A 21,750-nucleotide genomic window follows, 5' to 3' on the forward strand; every position below is an offset into this window, starting at 1 on the left:
GCTGGTTAAATGAGGCTGTTTCCAGCTGTTCTAACTTGGAATCATTGTTAAGCTAAAGCAGTGGTGCTTTACCATCCTATGAAGCTTTAGCTTAAATCCCTTTCAACTGCTTCTATTTATTAACCACCTGCTGTGTCTTTTTAAATGCCACTCTCTCTACAGGGTTACAGATGCTGATGAGGGGAAAGAGAAGAGTATCTAACCTGCTTGGTTAGTCATTTAAATGACTGGTTTTTTTAGGGTGATGTTACTTTCCAGATAGGTCTACAGCTTTGTTGCCTCCCTTATGATTTCAATGATTCTTAGGCTGAGAATGGTATTTGCATATGCTGCTTTATGCACCTTCTCCACATACTAGCTATTATCCAAACAGTATACAGCAAGATTTCCAAGAGTGTCTTATGCAGTCCTCTCATTGTTTTTTCTGCCATAATGAAACTTATAAACATACATAACATCCTTGTCAGTATAAATAAAAATAACACAGCCTCCAAAATCTGTAATATCCCTTGTTCTAAGCACTATAAAATGTGTCTTTGAGTATAGCAGCAAAGTTTGGAAATAAATTTCTGCTAGGCCAAAAGTAATTGCATCCATTTCCTTTTTCTACTTTAATATTGTAATTGATTCACATTATACTGTGTATTAGAATAGTATAAAGGATCTTCATTAAAATATAGCTGGCATCTTGCTCTAACTTCTAGTCATCAACGATCATATTCCTTGGCTAATTTTTAGGCTCCTGGGTTAGAGGTGTTGCTAAGAGTTCCTTAGCAACTGCCCAATTCTTAGCGGACTAATAGCAACTTCGGTGAAATAGAATGACATTTTGACAGTTTCAGCAGAAGCTAACATTACATAATTTTGAATACTATTACTTTCTCACAAGAGAACTATTTATGTTAAATGGGATAGTAATGTTGTAGCACAGTGCTTTTACATTTAGTATAGAGCCAGAACTTTGAACTCAGAGCATCTTGGTTCAAATCTCAGCTCTACACTTGATAGTTGCATTGGTCAAATTATACAACCTCATTTCTATATGGCTAACTATCTGTATATCTGTATCTCTATTTATGTATATCTGTATATCTGTTTCCTCATCTATAAAACGAGGTTACTGATTCCTCCTGATTGGACCATTGTGAAGAATAAATGAGAGGATGTACATAATATGGATGCTGCAGTGCCTGGCACATGGAAGTGCTTCATAAATGGCAGCTACTATCTTTATTCATTTATTAATACAATATCTATTAACCATCCAGTATGTACCAAGCATATTATTAGGTATTTAGAATTTGGTGACACCTTTTGCTCTTGTAGATTTTATAGCATTTCCAATGTGATGGTGGAGGGGAGTAGAGGAGGATGAGGAATGAGGATAAGGGGTAGATACTGTGGTGCTATTTTTCAGGGTAGTGCCTTCTAATCACCCCTCTTATTTAGCTTTCCATTAAGTATCCTCTAATTACTATATTAATGCATACTCATTGCATCGAAATTCACATAGGATTGGTCTGAATTGGGAAGTATGTTCTATTGGTTTACAGAGCAGTTAAAGAAATTTGAATACCTGACTCATGCTGGATGCAGTTTTGAAAGGTAAGGACATTCCACATATGCCATTGATTTTATATGTGCTTCTTAAAGAAACTTTCTAACTTTGAATTAATTTTCCTACGATACTGTTAGATACTTAATGCATTAAAATCGGAATTTAAGACTATACAGACTTAACTTTAGGGCATGACAATTTTATTAAAAAAATTTTTCGTTCAGGGAGTTCCCATTGTGGCACAGCAGGCTAAGAATCTAACATTGTCTCTGAGGCAGCACAAGTTTGATCCCCAGCCTGCACAGTTAAGGTTAGGCTGTGACTTAGGTCATGGCTGCAGCTCGGATTCGATCCCTGGCTGGGGAACTTCCATATGCTACAGGTACAGCCGAAAAAGAAAAAAAAATTCCAGACAAAACAAGAAATGACTTCTCAGTTCTGATTTTCCCTGAGTAACCTTGGATTTTAACTTGCCTTTAACAGATAGAACCAGAGGAGTACTTTAATGGTCAGTCGCGCTTTATTTGGATAATTCAAAATGACAGGCTAGCACTTTTCTGTTTGGCATAGTCTGGAAATATTCATGCCCTCTGAAAGATTTCCCCATGGATTAGAGGTGAAAAGGTTCTCTAGCAAAGGTCCAAGAATCCAGAGTAGTTTTATGTTCAAATGTTAATTCTCATCATTTTTGCTATGAATACTAAGAAACCACTAGGGAGCTATGTGAATCCTTTCACAATTAATTGGCTTAATCTTGAGGAGCCTTTAGGAGAAGCTGCTAGAATTACAAGAATAAGAAACCTGGTTGATGAGGCCTGAAATTACAGCAGTCATTGATCAAGGGTTACTTTGCTCCCTAGCCTTAATACTATTCTTCTTAATAAGAACAGTAAAAAGTCTCAACATTTTTATAGGACCTTTGGAAAATCAACATCTTTATACTGTTGGTCATTTTATGTGGAGAAAATGCAAAATCGTTGCCATTTAAAATAGGAAATGAGGGAGTTCCCGTCGTGGCTCAGTGGTTAACGAATCCAACTAGGAACCATGAGGTTGCAGGTTCGATCTCTGGCCTCGCTCAGTGGGTTAAGAATCCAGCGTTGCCGTGCGCTGTGGTGTAGGTCGCAGACGAGGCTCAGATCCGGTGTTGCTGTGGCTCTGGTATAGGCCGGTGGCTACAGCTCCGATTAGACCCCTATCCTGGGAACCTCCATATGCCTCAGGTGTGGCCCTAGAAAAGACAAAAAAATAAAAATAAAAAAAATAAAATATGAAATGAAAATTTTAAAATGAAAGGGTACAGACATTTTATCCAGATTTCTTTTGCCACTCCTTTGTATTATCTGTTATGGATGGACTCATTACTCTTGGCCTCTTATTTTTCCTCTTCATGGAGTCCTCTCACTCATTACACTCTCCCATGAATCCTTGAATTGTATACAGTTTTTTAAAAATTACAAAACAGGATTTTAAAATCAAGCCAAAGTTTGCTTTTGGAGCTCTTCTTTTACTAGAGCTGATAAGAGAATAAAATATCAACCCATTGTCTCTTTGTGAATAAGTCAGAAGAACTTTTAAAAAATTTTAGAATTTCATACTCAAATTGCAAATTAGTTCAGGTATGACAGTAATCATCAAAGCTGATCTTCGTATAATACCACAAAGTTTCTGCCCATAAATCAGTCCCATGAATAGAGACATAGGAGATTATGATAGCCAGAGCTTTGAATCGTGGCTTGACTGTATGACTTTTTGAAAGGTACTTAGATTCTCTGAGCTTACTCAGCTGTAAAGTATAACCTACTTGTAATGTTCTTGTGAGAGTATGAGCTTATTTGTACTATCAGGCAAATAATAATTAAATGTATTGGTATTTAATGTTTTAGTTAAAACTCTCAAACTAAATTTTTTTAATGTCATACTTGGCAGTACAATAAATTTTAGGCCAATCCAATCATTTAAGTGTTTGTATATAAAAATTAAAAATTTACTTAGGAGTTAACCTCCTCAAACATTTCATAAATATTTACTAAAAGCCAGGCGCTGCAGGTACTGGGAGTACAGGGTGAAAGATATGACACCCGAGAGTTCCCGTCATACTCAGCAGAAACGAATCTGACTAGCATCCATAAGGACACCGGTTGAATCCCTAGCCTTGCTCAGTGGGTTAAGAATCCTCCGTTGCCATGAATTCTAACATGCCTAGGATCTAGAGTTGCTGTGGCTGTGACACAGGCCAGTGGCTACAGCTCCGATTCGACTCCTAGCTTGGGAACCTCCATATGCCAGGTGCAGCCCTAAAAAGACAAAAAAAGAAAAAGACAGAGAAAGAAAGAAAGAAAGGCAGAAACAAAGAAAGAAAGGAAGGAAGAGAAAGAGAGAAAGAGAAAAGGAGAGAAAGATAGATATGACCCAAAACCTTAAAGTCTGCACAGTCTGGTTATAGAGGAGATAAGTAAACTGGTATCTAGGACACATGCTATGGTTTAAGAATGGAGGTTGCCTGGGATGGGCATCAGAGAAAGCTTCCCTGAGGGGAAAGACTTGAATTGAATCTTGAACTAGAAGGTGAGTACAAGGTTTTCAGGCAGAAAGTTAGGGAATGGGTTTTCCACGCAAAGAGAACAGTGGAGAAGAGAGATTAGAAACCAGCAGCAACTTGGCATGACTGAAAAGTTTTTTTTCTCCTGGAGATATATAACAAGGTCCCAGATCATAAAAGGCCTCCTTATGTGTAATACTTCAATGTTTAGACTTTATTCTGGTGTTATTTTGGGGAAGCATTTGAAAGATTTTGTGCCAGCAAATGACATAATCAGATATGTAGCTTAGAAAATTTTACTAAACCATTTTTTTTTCTCTGTTGTACTCCATTCTGGATTCTTTCTAGTCATACACTGAATTGACTTCCATTATCAGAGGAAACAATTATCCTGTTTAACCTAAGCCTGTCATCACGTTAATGTTAGGCACTTGTATATTTATGATCTTTGTTGAAAGCTATGAAAATTGCCATTCAGATCTTTAAATTTTAGTAGCTCATAGCCGTGAGACACCAAGTTCATCACATCTGACAGTCTCATTTCTTAAACTATTATAGCATGGGCCAGGGAGGAAAATTCTGCTTTTGGGTCCTGTCCAATACCCCAAGCCTTTTAACACACTTGGCACAAAGATGTCAAAGACATTTGTTCCAACACACAAGTCTCACATGGTAATGATCTTTCATCTTAAGTATATTGTTCTTGACAGTGAACAGTAAGAAACCCCTGGTTGATGTGTTTTACATTGCACATTACCCAATTTCTTTCTGCAGCCTGATTTATAGAAGCAAGAGCATTTGCTAAACATAATCTTATGAGAACCTCCTGGTTCTTGGCCCTTTATTCACACAGATAACAGTTGTCTACACTCACACCCTAACCTCTCACCTCATTTCTGGCTCCAAGCAGGAAGCATGTTAGGGGTTCCTGCCTCTGAGTATGAAGGGACTTCTTACTGGTGGTTTTCACAACTGTAGCCTGGTTGTTCTCCAGGTTTCTAGGCTCAGTTTCTAACTGGCTTAGGGAGCCTCCATGGTCTGCCTTCCCTTCCCTTCCAGGCCATGGGCAGTGCACTTTTTCTCTCATGCAAGCCAACCTCCTTGCCAAAAAGCTGCATTTGTCCTTGTCCTTGATTGTCTTCAGAACTTTCAGATCTGCCTAACCTCCTGACTCTGACCTTGCTTGGTGCCAGTTACTCAAAACACAAATACCTAAAAGCAGCATAAAAGTGTCCCCTAACAGTGTTTTGAACAAGTCAAATTATCTAAGAGACGTAGTGAAATACACAGCTAAGAGATGTAGGGTAATGGGGGCGGGGGGAATGTGTGGTTTGGAGTCAGACGGCTTACCATTTATGAAACTGGGTCTACCAACGCAAATGCCAATGTGCTAGTTATCTTGCTGGGTGCCTGACATGTGTCACCACTACAGCCCTATCAGAGAGGCTTCCACAAAGAAACTGGGCCTTTAAGGACTAATGACCATGTCCAAGATACACAGTTATTAAGGGGAGGTTCTGGGATTCAACTCCAGTTGTCTCTTTCTGCCTGTGCTCCTTTCACCGTACAACACTGCCTCTCAACAGTGACTCTTTAGTTAAAGGGAACGTTTTGTTAAATAATGCATTGCCTTGGTATGGTGCTTTGAGGTTTATGAAGTGCTTTCACTTATGTACCATTTGATTTACAGAACAACTTTGTGAGGTAAGTATAACTATCCCTGTTTTATAAGAGAGAAAACCGAGGTTCTGTAAGATTGACTTGCACCACATGAAACAATTCATAAATGACAAACTTAAACTTAAAAAAGCCACAGGAGCCCTGTAAGTGAGGTACACCTGTATTGTTCCCCTACTAAAGGATGCACTATGCACTGTTAGTTGTCATGGCCAAATATTTATTAATAACACTGTTCCCCGAAGGAGAAATGCATATGACATTTCTTTTAGTCCACTTCCATAATTCCACTATGTTAGCTTGGGTTTTCTCATGCTTTGTGAAGTGCTTACTTTTCTACCTTATTACGTAGAGTCCATTCCAAGGATGGACATAGTGAGTTATAAACTGCATATCTACCTCATAGGACCATTTCACATTGGGCAACTAACAATCTCCCTTTATATGTGCTCTTTTCACATATAAAATTGTTCTTTGCTCCAGTTTTTGTTACAGTCTTAAAGCTGATATCACTGTAATGATGATATATTTATGTGCTTTTCTTTACCTTTTCAAACCTCTTTCTCCCCTCTTCTTCCACAGAGAGTGATTTATGCATTTTACCAGTTGAATCTTCATGTCTAGCTGCCTTTTTTTTTTCTTCTTCCAGGTTTTGTGATGAAGGAACCTGCACAGATAAAGCCAATATTCTATATGCCTGGGCAAGAAATGCTCCACCTACCAGGCTCCCCAAAGGTATACCTGAGGCCTCTTGGAAGGTCTTATAATAAGCTGCCTAGTTTTTGATTCCAAAGTAATTTTTATTATATGTTCTTTCCAATAGCTGTTGTCCATGTTTCATGTTGCAACTTCATGCTATAAGTGTACCTGTATTGCCTACTTTGTATTGAAAAGATTTCATTTAGGTAGTTACTATTTCTTTGCCTCTCTTTGCTAAGTCATTTGCTCACACAACAGTTTAGATAGAGTTAGAAAATAACCAAGAATACCTCAAGCTACCTTTGGCCTAAGGCACATTGGTTCTTGACAGCAAGAGCATTTCATGAGCCAAGAGAGCTAGGAATTAAATAAATTGCTGTTTCAGCAAACAGATTTTTTTTTTTAGTAGTCTTGTAACCTGGGTATTTAATGTGATGCCAATCTCTGCTGGCTTTCTGAATTCACTTCTGAATTGTTCATTGCCTCCAATGTGTGACTGAATTGCCAGACTCTTCTTTATTCCCTCGCTCTTTCTTAGCATCAAAGGGAATGTGCAGTTCTCTTACAGAGTAGGGTTAGGGTTTAAGGTTAGGGTTAGGGTTAGGGTTAGTGGTGGTGAAGGGATGGTGCCTTGTGATGCCTCACTAAATCATGTCAGCACTAATTTTTTTTTGATTTTTTAAATTTCTTTATATTTATATAGTTTTTAAAGGTTACTTTGCATTTATAATTATTACAAAATATTGGCTGTATTCCATGTATTGTACAATACGTCCTTGAGCCTATCCTTCTCCCAATAGTTTAATGTCTGTTTTACTTTACTTCAAATGAGTCTCAGAATCCTCTCTAGGGTTCTACCCTAGAACCACTACCAAACAAGTTTGGAAACTAAAAGGGAGGTAGGTCTATTATAGACTTGTCGACATTTTTAAGATCCATTAGTAGAGAAGATGAAAAAATTTTTTCTCTGCCTGTAAATATTTTTTTTATCTGTAGATTATTTTTAGCTTGCTAGTAAAATGTGCTAATAGTAAGACTCCTAGGAACCTTTCATATTCCAAAAATTTATTGATAATCTAGTAGGTAATTGATTTCTTCAGTGACTTACTTTTTTAATTTCTCAGTGAGTTTATTACATTTATAGTTGTACAATGATCATCACAATCCAATTTTATAGGATTTCCGGTGACATTTTTGCAGATAACTGTTTTCATATGGAAAGAAAAACAATTCCCCTAAGATGCTCCTAGGAACTCTGTTATTTCCTATATTCAATTAGAAAGTAAAAGTGAATATGCATACAAACAAGACAGAATGAAAGAATGGGTTTCTGTATCTCTGTGATGTAATCAACAAGGACAGAATTTTGTTTTGTTCTGTTTCTTGAGAAATGAGTGAATTGTCCTCTTAAAGTGTGACTGATTTCTCTGGCTCCGAATTGGAGACTATGACTAGAATTCTAGCAGAGTTTTGAGAAGGAATGATAGCTGTATTAGAAAAGTTAGAGATTTTCAGTTTATTTCCATTTTTATTTAACATAATATCTTCTTATATGCTGTTTTATTTCCCTTTAGATTTCATAGATCGGCGACCTCTGATTAGCTCTAATTTAGACTTCCATTTCTAAAATATTTACCTTCTTTTGAAAATCTTCAGGTGTTGGATTCAGAGTTGGAGGGGAGACTGGAAGTAAATACTTTGTACTTCAAGTACACTATGGGGACATTAGTGCTTTTAGAGGTAAGTTTTGAAATGTTAGAACTAAGCACAACTTTCAATACTATGTTGTTTAAAATATACATACTATTATCTATGTAATAAAATGAAGACTTGACCACACTCTCTGCCCGCTAGAAAACAGATACTTTTGTCTCCTGTAATTTGGCACTATTGAAGAAATAACTTTAATTCTGAAAGTTGTAATCTCTTATGCACATATTCTTGTGTGCATCCTACTATGCTTTCTGTTATGCTGACTTTAGGGTTTTTTGCTTTCCAAAGTATTGTCTTACCCACATTTTCCTATTAAGCAGCATTGTCAGAAAGATTAGGGACTAGTTATTTATATTGCTAGAAGCAAGGCACTGGGAGAGTCAGCATGTTTTGCAATGCCAGCGAAATTCTCAGGTTCATGTCAGTGTTTTATCTGTAATTCAAACTTGCCCCTTCATGAATGCCTCCTTCATCCACTGCATGCACCCTTCGTCCACTGCACTAATGCACAGACCCTACCCACTCGGTAGAGGCTGCCGAACACTGCCCTAGACACTGTGGGTCTACCCATGCTATGCACTTTGTTTAAATGTTTCTTTTCTTATTATATAGAATCATTAACATGAGGAAGAGGCCCTGTTCCCAAGGCAACTGGGACTATACTCGTTAATCCTTCTGCTGCATTTAGTCAAACTCCAGCTGCATGTCAGGTTTACACTTCAATGTTCATGGGAGTGTAAACCTTAAGCAGTCATCTTGGCTCATCAGCCTTTCCACTTTGTCTTGCTGACTTACACTTATTTTCCCAAATTCTCTAATTTAACAATGTATTTCTCCTAACTAACATGATACATTTTCCTCTTCAGACACATTAGCTTTCTATCTAGCAACTAAGTCTAGAAATACATGTCCATCTCTGCCAATGAAATATCCTCTGTGGCTTTCGCTAAGAACATTCCATGGTAGGAGTTTCCATAAGTTCTCAGCATTCAGAACTGGGACAATAAATGGAGTCTTCCTCTGGAAAGGGCTGTCAGAAAGAATAAATTTATGCAGTTGATAAAGTATCATTAGTACTGCAGGCAGATATATCAGCAGTTAAACCAGCTTCTGTGGACCAGCCCATGAACCTAACTTCTAAGTAAAACCTGCTTTATATTAAAAATATGTTTTGAGTTATATGCAAATCGCTTTCCACTTTTGGAACAGAATTTAAAATCTTAAGTTGTTAACTATAGTGCTGAGCCATGATTTTGTTGAAAATAAAGGAATAAATAATGTTCATGTTTGAGGAACAAAGACAGAAATTATCTGCTCTAAAAATTTACCATGTTGTTATCAGGGTAACAGGCAGATTCTAAGACTGCTGACTTTCAAAGCATTGACAAGACCATTATTTTCCAATGAAGGCAAGAAAGGCTTTCCCCAGTCACCATAGCTTGGTAGCTAGTCATACCCACACCCTGACCTCCACTCTCTGTGCCTCCATAGAACTCTAGACTTAACATTCTAACCTAATTCCTCTGAGCTTTGTAGGACCTCCTAGCAGATACTGTACTGATACCCCAGGGGAAATGGATGATACACATACACATGATAGTAGTTTTTAAAACATATTACTCTAGTAATTTAATTACTAATAATATAATATTAATATTAATAATTTATTGCTAGTGAGGGATTAATTGTTTTATAATTTATATTTAATTTGAGATAAAGTTCTGATATTTAATATGTAAACATAGTTATTATTGTTTATATATTATATTACATGTAGTTATATACAGTTTTATTACCATAAGAGATGGATTAGAAACTTTCATATTAGTTTTTTAATTTTACATTTTTCACTTTTTTGAGAACTGTTTTTCTAAAAGAAGGGTTATGGGAGGTATGAGGTGGGAAGATTACCCATCCTGTAATTCATAGATCTTATTTTAATGTAATAAAAATGCAAACAGAAAGTTTCACCCATGTAATTCATTCAGTAGCATAGATACTATCTTGTGCCTTAAAGCGCTATACATGTCTTAGAATAGTAAGTAAACAAATGGAAAAATATCAAATCTCACTAAAACAACGAGGGAGCAGTTTACATTTACTTAACTGGGTGTGAGTGGAGATTGAATTATAAAACCCAGGACTTCCATGGTTTAGATGAATATGGTATAGTTTGGAGAGCTTTGTGAATTAGTACAATTATTTTGGAAAACAGCCTTATAATATTATATACATTTTATACTAAATATTAAAGATCTTGCTCCAGGCCTTTATCCTAAATGAAAGGTTTTACTGGATTTTTTGGTTTGTTTGTTTTCTAATGAGCTACCTACCCACAGTTATTTCTACACTATTAACAGTAATATGGGAGTTCCCATCGTGGCGCAGTGGTTAACAAATCCGACTAGGAACCATGAGGTTGCGGGTTCGGTCCCTGCCCTGGCTCAGTGGGTTAATGATCCGGCGTTGCCGTGAGCTGTGGTGTAGGTTGCAGACGCGGCTCGGATCCCACGTTGCTGTGGCTCTGGCGTAGGCCAGTGGCTGCAGCTCCGATTAGACCCCTAGCCTGGGAACCTCCATATGCCGCGGGAGCGGCCCAAAGAAATAGCAAAAAGACAAAAAAAAAAAAAAAAAAAAAAAAAAAAAAAAAACAGTAATATGAAAACCTGGAAAGTTAACAAATGTCCCTTAATAGGGGACTAATTAAATAAATTGTATAATAAGAAAAATAGCAAATTGTAAAGTTTTTTTATAGACTACATAAAACTATATGTATTCTTGTACGTTTCTAAGGATTATAAGGAACAAGGAATAAAAGGAAATAGTCAATAAGCATGAAAGACAGGATTATGTCTTAATGTTTTTAAATTCCACACATATAAACACTATGTTAAATTCTTCAGTACTGCCAGTTAATGTGTAAAATTCCCATTCATACCCTCCTGACAGAATTAAAGCCGATTTCTATGTGCCTGATTTACTGTAGGAAGTGACTTGCACTGTAAAACGATTCTATAATGTGATCACACACTTACCTACAGATGCACCTAATAGCGGAATTATATTATCACATCTTTTAATGATTAAAAATGTATTATATGTATGTTATATATGTAATATTATATATACTTGCAAGTATATGCATAAACATCTTAGTGTCAATGAAGATTTGAACTTAATGATGTTAAGACTATTGGAGATATTTTTAAGTATATAAATACTAAATCAGAAGCAGACTAACACTATATGGACATCACTGAACTCTGATGAAAAGTACAAAAATGTTTGGCTTAAGGATATGAGCATTTTTCTACACAGGGAAGGTTTTAGAGAGTTGAGAAGCCTAGGACTTCTTTTTAACAGGGCAACAACAGTGTAGGTAAATTATCTTCTAAAAGCTGTTGGAATATTATAAAATATCAAAGACAACATAACCTGAAGCCAGCTGGCTGAGTCTTGCATCAGGATGTCTAGTAGGAGGAAAGGTTGGGTGTGGTTATAGAGTAAGTTCTGTGGGATCACCTGAAATGTTTATTTTGTTTTGGTTTTTGTTTTTGAAATTGAGGAGAATGTAAAGCTGTAAAAGCATCATTTAAAAGGAGTCAACTTTATTAAATGCTGTGTGAGTCATGGTGTCAGACCTGGGCTCGTGCTGGGAATATTAATCTTCAAGCCTGCAGGAGTTTAGCGCATTATAGCAGGAGAGACAAGCACAAGAACAGAGCATTTATAGGCATGATGGAAATGTATGCCAGATTCAGAGACTATGGAGAGGAGCAGATAGGTCTGCCTGGAAGGGCAGGGGGAATGTCATCTGGGAAAGGCTGCTAAGAAGATGGAACCATTGCAAGTATTTTTTTTTTTTTTTTTTCCCACTGTACAGCAAGGGGGTCAGGTTATCTTACATGTATACATTGCAATTACAGTTTTTCCCCCACTCTTTCTTCTGTTGCAACATGAGTATCTAGACATAGTTCTCAATGCTATTCAGCAGGATCTCCTTGTAAATCTATTCTAGGTTGTGTCTGATAAGCCCAAGCTCCCGATCCCTCCCACTCCCTCCCCCTCCCATCAGGCAACCACAAGTCTCTTCTCCAAGTCCATGATTTTCTTTTCTGAGGAGATGTTCATTTGTGCTGGATATTAGATTCCAGTTATAAGTGATATCACATTGCAAGTATTTGAATGGTGATGAGGAGCCTACAGATAGGTGGGGGCAGAGGGAAGATACATTCCAAAGGTAAAGTATGTGCATAGATGTAGGGGAGTGAAAAGCCCAGCTGAGGTCCGGAAGGAACTCTTGGTAATGTTGCCTTGCTGGCGTGTGAAATGCAAAGGGAGAAGTAGCAAGACATGAGAAAAGAACTGAAAGGTGGAGACCAGACTATTAGATCCTTGTTAGGGCTTTATTCTGAAAGCATCCAGAGTGCTTATCTGCAGTAAACTGATCAGATTTTTACTTCAATCCTAGTCTTGAGTGCGCCAAAAATCTAATGGACTTGTGAGGAAAGACTGAGTGTTAGGAGCCCAGGGAGAGACAGGATGAGTTCTTTTGTAAATGTAGGAATATTCCTTGGAAAATAGAATGTAATCTAATTAGATATGGATGTCCACTATAAGCATAGTATTGAGTTAGGCGATCAAACTCTGAGACCAGATGACCCGGCTGTCACTTGCTAGTTTTGTTATCCTCACCAAGTTTCTAAACCTCTCTGCCCTCCTCATCTCTAAAATGGGATTGTAATGGTTCATATAAGGATATCTGACAGGCAGTCCATATTAACTGCTATTGTTATAGTCCATATAAAAGACTTGAATGTGACATAAGTTTTCCTAAAGGCAACCTTTTGTCATGGTTGCCCACAATACAAAGAGTACGATGGTTACTTTTCAAAGGCACTAAAATTTCTCGTTATGTATACAGAACTGTATTTATGTCTGTCACGTAAGTAGAAGTTTCTTAGTTATGCTCTGTTTCCTGTTCTCCACAGCAGTATTTGTTATTCATAGTTCAGTTACACAAAGATAAACTCCAAGACCAACTCCCTGCTTTTAAGGAAATTAGAATAGCAGGAGCTAGAGATTCCTCCTGGTGTTCTTTCTTTTCTTTTTCTTTCTTTCTGCCAATTTTTTTCTATAAAATCTTATTCCATAGAGAAAATTCTCCTGAGATTGTTTCGGAAATTTGTCACATTTCTTCTAGGTATTTTGGCCCAGGGGAATTTTAAGAAAACTGGTTTCTTCAGAGGTTTTAACATTAGATTATTAGTCTCCGACAGTAACTCATTTCTCACATTAGGAAACCCTTGTGCACACCAACTGAAATTGGAGCTGCTAAGTTAAAAAGGACGCAAGAATTTCTTCTTCCCAACTGCCCAAGCTTTGACTGCCTTTGAGTAGGCAGAATTTCCAAGCTATAAACTACTTACTGTCTTTTTTTTAGTATTTGATTTTATTGGAGTATAGTTGACTAACAATGTTGTAGCGATTCAGTTTTCAACTCTCTATTATATAAGAGTGAGCTCTAAGAATAGTCATCTCCAATTTATTGGGTTATATTAGGAAAATCAGATCACAAAATTTTAGTTAGAATCCATAAAGAATGAATCATTTTCAATAGCCCAGTTTTCCAGAAAGCTAAGGTTTTAACTCTTTCAGTACTGTAATCTTAAAACATTTTGGACAGAAATATTTCCTCAATATATTATATGTCTCATGAAATTAAAATAGGTGGGAGGTGTTAAGTCCTGCTGCTGTACCCAGCAACGAGCAAGACTGGCAATAAATGCTATTTGTCTTTCCCCTTTTCTTCATAACTTTTGGCTATTATTCTGAATATCAACTACTGCACAGTGATTTCCTCCAAATTTTAGGAGTAGATAGAATTTTTGCGTGTTACTGGGCTTGTTGCCTTCTCTCTGCTTCACTCTCTATTTTCTGTAGCTTCCTTTGTTGTCAAGCCACCATTTTAACTCATTTTAATTCAAACATTGCAGTGCATAGAGGCAAAGGTGAATCAGAACAAGTCTGCCTTCATATAGCTCACTGTCCAGTGGGGGAAAATAAAAATAAAACAATAACTGTAATCACACAAGCCAGTACAGTCAGTGCAGTAAGGGAGTTGAGAAGCGAACAAGACCACCGGGTTTAGAAAAAGATTTCCTGTTGCCAGATTGATTTCCTATAGGCATCTTTCTCCCGGTGGTAAATTGATGATGTGGAGTCCAGGCAGCTAATTTTCATATAATTGTTTGTAAATTTAGGATAAGCACATTCTTAAAAGGAACTGCTTGAATATAATCATGAGAGCACTAGTGCCTAGAGTTGGTAACTTTCAGATTTGAATTCTCCCTGCCCTATTTATGTTGTTCCATCCTGGCTGTTAGCTGTTTTCAGTGTGGCTTCTGAATAGTTTCATTCCAGATAGGTGCCTGTTACTAGACATAGGGCTGCAGTCATGAAATGCAAGCTCTGCACTCATACACACACAGGGATTCCTTTCTCACCACAATAAAGTAGTAGAGTGAGCATCAGGCAATGGGGACAGTGGCAGGCAAAGGGAAATCACAGAACTCTAAGGCAATTCTAATTCCACCGTGATTCCTGCTGCATATCTGCCTCTTGCAAAGCTACTGCCGGGAAGCTATTGGAAAAAGCCTTGAAATTGTGACACCAGGAAAAATCCTTTGCTAATGCATTTTTGAGCAAGATGGAGCATAGATCAGTGGCAGGGTAGCTACATTTAAAATTATTTCATGCCAGTATAAAGCAGACGACTCTGATTTCAGTCTCAATGTTAGAGGTGCTCCTGACTCCCCGATACCTGATTGTAGAGATAGTGGGAAACTAGTAGAACATTGCTCCCTGTTGCTTCTGTGTTGTCTTTTCTAAATCTGTTGAAGTAGCTTGCTCCCAAGTGCTTTCCAGTGAGAGGGGTATATGTATCTATCTATCTGTCTATCTATCTATCTATATCTCAAGCCTGCTTTTACTCACTCCTGGTCCAAAGTGAGGGATAACTATGGATTGGGTAGGTATTTAAACCCATGTGTTTTCAGGCATTCTAGATTACTTTCCCATGTTTGAGAATCTCCTTTGAAATTCCAAATGTGGAGGGAGTTATTAACATTTCCCTTCACCCAGGGAGATAAGCCGCTGATTCTTATAGAAGGGAGACAGAGATGGCACCATTCATTCTAGTGTTCAGACTGGCCTTCCCTGAATAGGACCCTGACATACACACACTCCAGTGAGCTTAATCCCTTCCAGAATATAGGTTAGTTCTCCATTATGATCTTTTTCCAGGGCACACATAATGTTTGCAAGTTCAACTCCAAGGACAGCAGCCCTGTGGTCCCAGGAGGGGTGCACTTGACCTCCATTTCCCTTTTCTCTCCCAAGGCTGGGATACATATGCCATTCAGCAAGTCTCCTTTCTTCCTTCTTTACTTCCCACTATTCTGTTGCTCTAATATTCCTTTATATAGGGGCACAGACTTTTATTCACATACTTTGGGATAGATGCTGGTTGGAAGTAAGAACTGTAAACATTTAAACCTTTGCGTTTAAACCTTTCAAATGCATAAAGCATGAATTACATTAATGTCACCTCTGCAAGTCTAAAGCTCTGTTCCTAATCAATATGCTAATATTCCTTTAGCAGAATGTTCAAATGGTCACACTACAAGAGGTATAAAGACAGAACATATTCTTTCAGATCATATTTTCCTGCCAAACGTTATGAAAAAACTTTAGGCTTCCAAGCCTTTTCAGGTTTCAGGATTGCAAAAAGTTCTAATATTGGAACAAAAAAACCTTATTCTTTAATATTTGAGTTAATTGGTTAAAAATACTAACAAGGCTTGAAAGACTCTGAATATATCTGAATATCTTCCCATTAAAAAAATCTCTCCCAAACATTATTTTTTATTTTTTGGAAAATACAGGAAAACATTAAAAAGAAAGGTAAAAAAGTCACAATACCTTACCATTTAAAAATCTATAATATAAGGAGATAGTTGCACATATCTGTGGATATACTAAAAAGCCATTGAATTGTACATTTTAAAGGGGTGAACTGTAAGATATGTAAATTATATCTCAGTAAAGCTATTGAAGAAAAGGTATCTAGATTAGAAAGAAAAGAACTAATACCTTCTTCAGTTCCATCTACCTTTCTACCTCTCCCTCCACTCCGAGGTAACTGCCACTTATATATGCCCGTTCTTCATATGCTTATCCCAGCATTTCTGTATATGCACAGAAAGCACAGATATGTATATCTACACCTTTCTCTCTCTCTCTCTCTCTCTCTCTTTTTTTTTTTTGGACAAAATTCAGATCACACTTTGCAGATCTGCATCTGCTGTTGTTTTTAATTTAACAATGTACCCTAGGCATAATTCTAAGGCAGCACATGTAAAACTCTTTCATTATTTATAATGACTGCCTAGTATTCTGTTGTGTGGATATATTATAATTTATACATCCTGTTCCCTATTAAAGATGTTTAAGTTCTGAAGTTTTTGCTAATACAAGCAACGTTGCAGTGAACTTAAACATTAGAGACATTTTAAATAACCATGTAGTGCTACTCCTAGGTGGATTTCTAGAAATGGGATTTTTGGGTTATGAAGTGTTTAAACCTTAACAGATTCCACCAAATTACCTGACAAAAGAGTTTTTCCAATTTTCATTCCATGGGGAATGAGCAAGCCCGTATCCTTACCTGCACTAGTTATTTTCACAGTTGAAACATTTTGCCCAGTGTTTACTTAAACCAAGGAACTCCTCTTACTATTTCAATAAAAGGATTAGAATTAGCTGGAAGTTCTTAATAGAATTACCTCTAAAGTACATAGTCTGTGTCAGGATTTCTCAAAATCTCATCTCTGGACTATCTGTGCCTGAATCTTAGAGTGCTTTTTAAAATGAAAACTTCCCATTTCCAACCAGATCTACTGAATCAAATGCACAGAAAGTAGAAGCTGGGCACTGGTGTACTGGGACTGGCTCATATTAACGCACAAGGGCCATAATTTCCAGATGTTTTGTGAGCTGATTGTTAAGTGTAGCTATGATTTTTTTTTTTTTTTTTTTTTTTGTCTTTTTGCCATTTCTTGGGCTGCTCCTGCGGCATATGGGAGGTTCCCAGGCTAGGGGTCGAATCGGAGCTGTAGCCACCAGCCTACGCCAGAGCCATAGCAATGCGGGATCCGAGCCGCGTCTGCGACCTACACCACAGCTCACGGCAATGCTGGATCATTAACCCACTGAGCAAGGGCAGGGACCGAACCCGCAACCTCATGGTTCCTAGTCAGATTCGTTAACCACTGCGCCACGACGGGAACTCCCTATGATTTAAAATAAAGGCAATAAATACTCAAAGATCATCATCCCCTAATTATTTTACTACCTTTTATTATTATCTATGCTCTGGAGAGTACTTACGTCTATTGTATCTGTATGGTGGAAATACTATAAAAATGTGTGTTAAGGGCTCATCTCTTCCCAACCCAGAGTTCAGTAATGTCACATTGGTAGCTTGAAATCAGCTGTAGTAGGAAAATTTATACTGTTGAAATTGACAAATGCTAAAAATCAGTGCTTCATACATTATTTTGTTAGTCGTTTAGATTTAAGAAAATGATGGAAAAGATATTAGTAAAGCAGATTATTGGGAATAGCAAAAAAAAAATTGAGGAAATAATCTTTCCGTATTCAAAAATTACTCTCTAGTACTGCAAAGATTTTGCTCATTTCATTGACGAGCAAGTGCAATTCCAACATATATCTTTGTTGTTTCAATAAACAAGAACATTAGGAAACATTTTTGTCTGAACTGCTCACTCATCAGTTACAAACCATGGATTGGCTAATGAAAACTTCAGCAAAAATAAGAGAAGAAGTCTGTGAAATTCAACTTGTTATATGAATTTATGATAAAAAGTATTTATTTTTTATTTTTGTTTCCTACATATCTTTACTACTAATAAAAACTATAATGAATATATATTTATACACACATGCATATTTTTTCAGAGAGCCAGTGTGTTATCAGCACATCACTGAGCCCAGGATTCCGAAATTTTAACAAGCTCCCCAGTTGGTTTTTATGCAAAAAACATTTGACAATTGAGGCTCAGATATTCCTAGCAAGGACTGAAATTACCTTTACATTTTTTTTTTTTTCTGTACTATAGGTGTGTCAGGAAAATTTCCTGGGGCTTGGGACATGAGCAGAATAAATTGCATTTATCAAAATAAGTATAATTAACTCTCAATTCTCTTAAGAAAAGGGGAGCTTTGAAAGAAGAAAATGCATTTAATTACTATCTGATTATTCTAGCACTTAACTCATTTCACTTAGAAATTTGAAGGACTATATTTATTCTTAACTTTTTCACAAAATTTGGTGTTTGGATTTTAAAATGTTATTCTACTCTTGTGGTAGAAGACACTTAGAATACATCTATGACTTTTTTATTCCTTCTTGACACTTAATCTAGATAAACCTTTTTGAAGAATGAGCAAAAATAAGTTCTATCCTTCCATTTTTTACATTTTTTTAAAGTGGAATTTATGGAGTGACAGAGAGAGAAATGGTGAGAAAGTAACATTCAATCTGCATGAAATTCCGTAACCTTTTAGGCCTTTTCAGATCAAAGGAAGAGATTGAAACATGGCTGAAAAGGCATTGTTGAAAAGAAAATCATGACTTTTCTTCTGAATAAATCTGTGTTATGTACTAATTCTTTTTTTTTTTTTTACTTTTTAAAGTTTTATTGAAGTATAGTTCATTTACAATGTTGTGACAATTTCTGCTGTACAAAAAAGTGATTCAGTTATACATACACACACAGCCATTCTCTGTCAGATTATCTTCCCACATAGATTATCACCAAATTTTGGATAGAATTCTCTGTGGTATAAGGCAGGTCCGTGTTGGCCATTCATTCCATGTACCTCATTATGCTCATGCCAATCCCAAACCCCCAGTCTAGCCCTCCCATCCCCCCACCTTTCCCCTTTGGTAACCATAAGTTTCTTTTCAAAGTCTGTGAGTTTGTTTCTGTTCTGCATTCTTTTATTGTTTTTTAAGCACTTGTTTTTAATACAAGAGACTGAGTCTTCAGGTGATGGAAGGAGAACAATATGGCTAGAAGGGACCATCTAGCCCAGCCCCTACATTTCACAGAAATGGAAATCGATACTTTGAAAGGTTAAGTGACTTGCCTAAAGTGGTATAGGTACTACTCCAATGCTATTAAAAACTGAAAGAATTTAATTTGTGTTGGATTTCTAGTTTGTAGTTTGTTAAAGTTCACATCCTAACTATATAAACAAATGATGGAATCAGTCCTTCTAAAAGTCCTTTGAACCACTAGGAATGAAGAGGAATAAAATCATTTATGCACAATAGAATAAATATGAATAAAGATGAGAATCATTTACCTCATCTCATTTATGCCTTTTCATTCTAATATATGAAGTAATCCATTTCCTTTATGTGGAGCTACTTCTAAATCAGGTTGCTAGATAATCCCACTGATTTCAGAAGAATTGTAATAGGATGTTCTTCTTGTTCTTTTCTAACCTTTATTATACACAACCATCTTGTTGAGTCATGGAATGATTTTAGGACTATTCAGTACCTCTGAAACAATCCAAAAGCCTCTTATCATGCAGTATTTTTTCGCTCTTGCCAATCTCTTCACATAAATGTAAGCTCCCTGATTCTTTAGCTTCTTGCATTTAATTTTGTTAATCATCTTCAGTTTGGAAGACTAATGGTCCTTATTCATCTCATTCATTCCATGGGACACCTGTTTATTTTAATACCTAAATATAGTCATTCAGGATCAGGAATTACATTGTCATTCATTTGGTTATGAGAAAATATGTAAAGCACTATGGTTTTATTACTTTTTAAACAATGTAGTCAGAATGTCCTTTATTCCTTAAAATGTGTTTTTCAAACAATTTAACATTGAACCTTATAATATTTAGCTTAAGTGATGTCTATTGGGGGAAAAAAAAAAAAACTTCCCCTAATACAATTGAGTTTTTCACATTTCACCTTTATTTTTTAGTTGTCTGAGAAAACGGTATACTTTACCTTCATTTATCCTTTTGTAATCCGGGCTTTATAAAACTCTCATAATTATTAAGTCCTTTTTTTAAGCTGGTCAGGGTTACATAGTCATCAGCTAATTAATAATCATTGAAGTGCATAGCACATAATATTTAATTTTTAACCATAAGTACTTTAGAGGATAAATAAAGTTCCTTGCCTGTTGGCTGACATCAAAATTAGAAAATCCAAGGTGTGTTTTTCACATACTCCATCTGGTTTCTGCACCCTGTCCCTGACTCCTCCCCTCATTCCCTTGGCATGTCTATGTTTTTTTTACTGTGTTTTAGGAATTCTGGTAAAAGATGAAAGTCATTAGATAGCAAAACTAGGATTTGTAAATTACATTTACTGTTTTCTATTAATTCTTCTTTATGCTAGTTGACTGCCTTACTTATTCAATGCAAGAGGTACCCTAAATAAATACATGACCAAAAAAGATGTTTGATGAAAACCATTCAAATATAATACTTAATGACATTTACAAAATATTCTGCTCGAGAAATAAAATCCAGCCTTCCTTAGGCCTGGAAGAGACCCTTCTAACTTCCCTCTTTCTGCCAAATGGAACATTACTCTCCTCTTCATCCAGTTTGGAATCTCCTCATCCTGTTCCCCGTTTCTTCTCATTCCTTATTAATTCTTCTTTTCTCTGTCTTGGAAAACTTTTTTGTTTTTTGGAAAACTTTTTAGAATCTGTCTTCTTATAGGGATATCTCCCCTCCCCATACTTTTTGAGCTCCATTTCCTCAGAAATATTCCTTATCCTTGTCTCCCCAACTTAACTGTAATGTATCAGCTATAGTCACAGAAAGAATAAAATTTTAGGAGTTCCCATCGTGGTGCGGTGGTTAATGAATCTAACTAGGAACCATGAGGTTGCAGGTTTGATCCCTGGCCTTGCTCAGTGGGTTAAGCATCCGGCATTGCCTTGAGCTGTGGTGTAGGTTGCAGACGCAGCTTGGATCTGGCATTGCTGAGGCTTTGGCGTGGAGTGGCATCTGCAGCTCTGATTAGACCCCTAGCCTGGGAACCTCCGTATGCTGTGGGTGCGGCCCTAGAAAAAGACAAAAAGACAAAAAAAAAAAAAAAAAAAAAAAAAAAAAGAATGAAATTTTAGCAGTAACTGAAGACCTGTCCAAACTGACCCTTTATCCTACAGTATGAAGATTTACCTAGCGAACTTTGAGAGATAGTTTGGGCCACCAAGGGGTTTCATTGTTTTCCTCTTACTTCTCTTTCCTCTTACTTCTCAACTCACTAGTCTTTATAAAAATTACTTTAGTAATCCTCATACCACATTATAGTGTAAACATATTGAATGACTGAAAATTAATGCTAAGTCAAATATATGAGCTATAGTATTCAAAGTGTATTCCCTAATTAATACCAAAGACTCCATGTATGCATAATTATATGTAAATTAGA

The 21,750-nt window shown here is 36.6% G+C and overlaps 1 protein-coding gene across 12 annotated transcripts in view; it reads left to right on the forward strand.

Annotated features, from left to right (window-relative positions):
• PAM (peptidylglycine alpha-amidating monooxygenase) overlaps window positions 1–21,750 on the forward strand; it is a 156,731-nt gene that overhangs the window by 52,365 nt on the left and 82,616 nt on the right. For all 12 annotated transcript variants that reach the window (XM_021084551.2, XM_021084556.2, XM_021084559.2 and 9 more), the window contains exons 5-6: window positions 6,427–6,512; window positions 8,133–8,216. In XM_021084551.2, the coding sequence (XP_020940210.2) occupies window positions 6,427–6,512; window positions 8,133–8,216 (170 nt within the window). The remainder of the gene's footprint in view (window positions 1–6,426; window positions 6,513–8,132; window positions 8,217–21,750) is intronic.

Source organism: Sus scrofa, chromosome 2, assembly GCF_054392235.1.
Source record: "Sus scrofa isolate SSC_HxYL_T2T_F1_AM1 chromosome 2, Sscrofa_HxYL_maternal_Yorkshire_Landrace_v2.0, whole genome shotgun sequence".
NCBI lineage: Eukaryota > Metazoa > Chordata > Mammalia > Artiodactyla > Suidae > Sus > Sus scrofa.